Source organism: Eimeria mitis, genomic scaffold (genome assembly GCF_000499745.2).
Source record: "Eimeria mitis Houghton genomic scaffold, Emh_scaff5615, whole genome shotgun sequence".
Classification (NCBI taxonomy): domain Eukaryota; phylum Apicomplexa; class Conoidasida; order Eucoccidiorida; family Eimeriidae; genus Eimeria; species Eimeria mitis.
The window spans coordinates 1-3,487 of record NW_024015560.1 but is presented as its reverse complement, the minus strand read 5'-3'; the positions used below and the strand labels follow the sequence as shown (position 1 = coordinate 3,487).

The following is a 3,487-nucleotide window of genomic DNA, read 5'->3' as shown; positions in this document are numbered from 1 at the left end:
ATCCGCCTAAAACAAATGCGGCACAAAACTACCAATGAACATATTGATCGCGACGCCCTAGAAATGACGGCAGGCCCACAAACAGCAAACCCTGACATTGTCTCCCCGCATGCTGCCCCTCCACAATCTAACCAAACATCTGTCTAGGTCTGCTGTCCAGCGGCCGCATCAGCGAGGCCGCTATGCCTGTCACCGCCCGTCCTTGGAGGCCGAGCAGCAGCATCCAAAGCCGGTCTGCCGCCAGGCCGGATTTGGGCGCTGTTGCTCAAAGAGGGGGCTTTGCCCTAAACCCTAAAAGAATACCCACCGATGTCTTCATAGCCTATCTCGTCCAACCTCTCCTCCTCTTCCCGCTTCACAGGCTCGCCCTCGCAGTGGATGACAGTGTCCGGTGCCACGATGCAAAATTCACCCGGGTCCACCCCGACAACCTGCAGAGGGAAACAGGCATTTCTGTCTTCAAAAAGCCGCTCCAGTCGAGTTCCACCACTCCAGCAAACGCAATCAACGCGCATTGCCCATACACTACAGTGTCCTCCGGCGCGGCACTGAAGCCCGCGCACGTGATTACAAGGTAGGAAAATCAACCCCATATCCACCCGGTACCTCCGTACGCTCCTCCTCCATTTCCCACGAGCACAAAACTCAACACAATTATTTGATCAAGTCAGCCGCGCAGTCAACACAAGACACTCACTTAAGTTATAAACGCACAGCCCTGCAGGGATAACCTCACGCCTACGCAATCACCGCTTGGCAAGCGTGCCGTCTACATACCTTAAACTCAACCGGTCTGAANAACCTCACGCCTACGCAATCACCGCTTGGCAAGCGTGCCGTCTACATACCTTAAACTCAACCGGTCTGAAGCCGCCGCGGACAAGGAATAAGTCGTTCTTTCGCACGGGCCTGTAGGCCTCCATGAAGTACGGCTTGAGGTAAATCTCGAACAAATTGCCTGCACACAACCTCGCCATGCCCCCCTGTAGAGACACCTGCTTCAGTCTGCATGTAGGTCTTATGCATGCTAGTACTAAGTTGCAGACAGGACTTGTCAGTAAACGCGTCGAAGGGCGTGCCCACCCGTTATCCCCTCGATCGTATCGTCAAGTGGCAAGACGTGAATTCGCTTCCCATACGGGCAGTCCGCACATGCGCTCACGTGGACAATATCTGCATCGTCACCCACCACAAGAACGCACAAGAGGTGTGGCTCCCAGAAGCAAACACAGAAACATACAGGTGGGCGAGCACATTAAGTGGCGCCTCTGCACCGCGATCACCGACTGCCCAAGAACAAACACATGTGTGGGGTGCAGAGTATATATGCCGCACCTCCAAGTCGAACGCGGAGGTTCTTCCTAACCACCTTGTTAAGTCTGATCTTCCCCTCGTCAAGATCCTGATCCGCCAGGACGACACACACCGTGTCATGACGCATCTTGCCGCGAAGCAGTACCGTGTCGCCCCTGAAAATCTGCAGGGTTTCCATACGGGAGGGGTTCAGAGCAACAACTGAGTTGTCGTCATTGATAGCCTCCTCCACCACAAGCCGGTTGGGGGATCTCTTCTTCTTAGGTGGTTGATTTGCCGCTGCATTGGCATCTGCTTTCTTGTTGCCTGCTGGAGCTGCCGGGGCGCCACCTGCACCTCCAGCTGCAGGGCCTCCGCTGCTGGGTGTTTCCTCAGTCATTATGCACAATGATGCCTCCTAGCCGGCGCTGAAGAGAGAGTGAGACTTTGTGATTTGCAACGGCAGCGGCCGCAGCTGTCTTGAAGGTCGCTTCGTTCGCGGACGCCACGGAGTTGAGGTGTGGGCACAGGCGGGGATCCAGTGGGACGCGGAAGCTTCCCACGGCAGCACAACTCCCTTTCAGGAGTTCTTAAATATCTGTTGTTGACGCGAAAATCGAAAAGGGCACGGGGTAGTCTGTTGAGCTACGCACCGCCAGCCGATCAGAAAGGAACAGCGGCCGCTCGAGACGGCAGTACGATGGCGCCGTCAAACTGAGCGTCGGGGTCTTCTCTGACCTTCGCTAACGTATGTTCTCCTCAGGAATTGTCACAATAAATATAGTAAATGGAACAGAAAAGTTGCAGGAACACTCGCTGGCTCTGCAGACCTCCGCTGCAGTCCGCGGCGGCGGCGCGCAGCTGCACGCTACAGAGCGTTTGTTGGTTCTCCCGGAAGCAGTAGCCCGCGGCTGCCTCACCGTGGCTATTTCTAGCCTTAAGTGTGTTTTAAAAACACAAAAAAACCCTTGTTTTACTCACTGGTGAGCATGTTAACGAGGGTATTGCCCAATCAGCCTCCAAGCAACTTCCCCCCGTGGCCAGGGGTTGGAGGTGTGTACGCACGTGGGTAACGCGTCGTTGGGTTTGAGAAACGAATGGTCCTTCTAAGCAAGGGTTATGCGGCGTTTGAATTATCTTCTGAAAAACATAGGCACTGCAGGGAGTGTATGCGACGTACTTAGCGCTTCATGTTAGTCTTGAAGNATCTTCTGAAAAACATAGGCACTGCAGGGAGTGTATGCGACGTACTTAGCGCTTCATGTTAGTCTTGAAGATTGCAGGCGTCCGCTACTACAAGACTGCAGTTGAAGTGTTTTAGAACTGCTGCAGCAATAACCGAATGCACACATTGCTGTTCATGACCCACAGTTTCAAGTGTATAGATCAACGCCTACAGCTTTGCTTGTAGCTCTTTCTACTCCCTCCCCTGACTCGGAAACTGGCTTTAGGTAGTATTTCTGCTGGGAGTCGGCACGCGCATTACACCGGCTCGCACGCTTACTAGTACGGGCTAAGGAAGTGTAAGAATCGTTTACTGTCTATGTGCATGAGTCAAATGGGGAGCTTTGGAATGCTTACCTGCTGGAATGCGTTGTAGCCGGAGTTACAACATGTAGATTCAATTCCCATCTGTCAGGCTGGCAACGAGGGCCAAGCGAGTGCTCAACAATCGTCTATAGTGTTAACTGCATACACACATAGGGCTTGGTGGTGCAAGCTTGTGAAGCTGCGTTGCAGCTCGAGTGGCACCACGGTGTGTTGCAATGCAGCGCCTCCTCTGTCCTGGCCTCATGCCCTTTGGGTTGTTGGACCGATGTCGCATGGAGAGCAGGCAGCTGTTTTCTGGCAACCCCTCTCATAAGTACTTCGACTTTACAACAGCTCGCAACTTTCCGCAGACAATACCGAGGACTCTCATTACACCTAAGGAGTAAGAAAATATCAGTTTAGAGAGGAAAACGGAACACACCGCATGCATGCGGTGTGCGCATGCATGCGCTGTTGCTGAACAACATGCTTGATCGGTAGGACATCGGCAGAGAACATGCGTGATCGGTAGGACATTGGCGGAGTGGGTCACCACCCTTGTTGGTGACACTTCCCATATATTTTGCCGAGATATCGTGCTGCATGAATTAAAACGGCCGTACAGCAAGCGGTTTGTGAACGAAGTCTTGTGTTGTCCGGGTTT

General features: G+C 53.3%; 1 protein-coding gene across 1 annotated transcript; it reads right to left on the bottom strand.

The window, feature by feature from the left end:
- Nucleotides 1–127: 127 nt before the first annotated feature.
- On the bottom strand, nt 128–1,693 carry EMH_0083160 (AGAP005630-PA, related; the record flags this gene model as incomplete). Its single annotated transcript, XM_038022831.1, has 5 exons — nt 128–201; nt 308–431; nt 849–958; nt 1,084–1,173; nt 1,336–1,693. The coding sequence occupies 5 exons, from the start codon at nt 1,691–1,693 to the stop codon at nt 128–130; spliced, it is 756 nt and encodes a 251-aa protein (XP_037878685.1).
- Between the last annotated feature and the right edge of the window lie 1,794 nt (nt 1,694–3,487).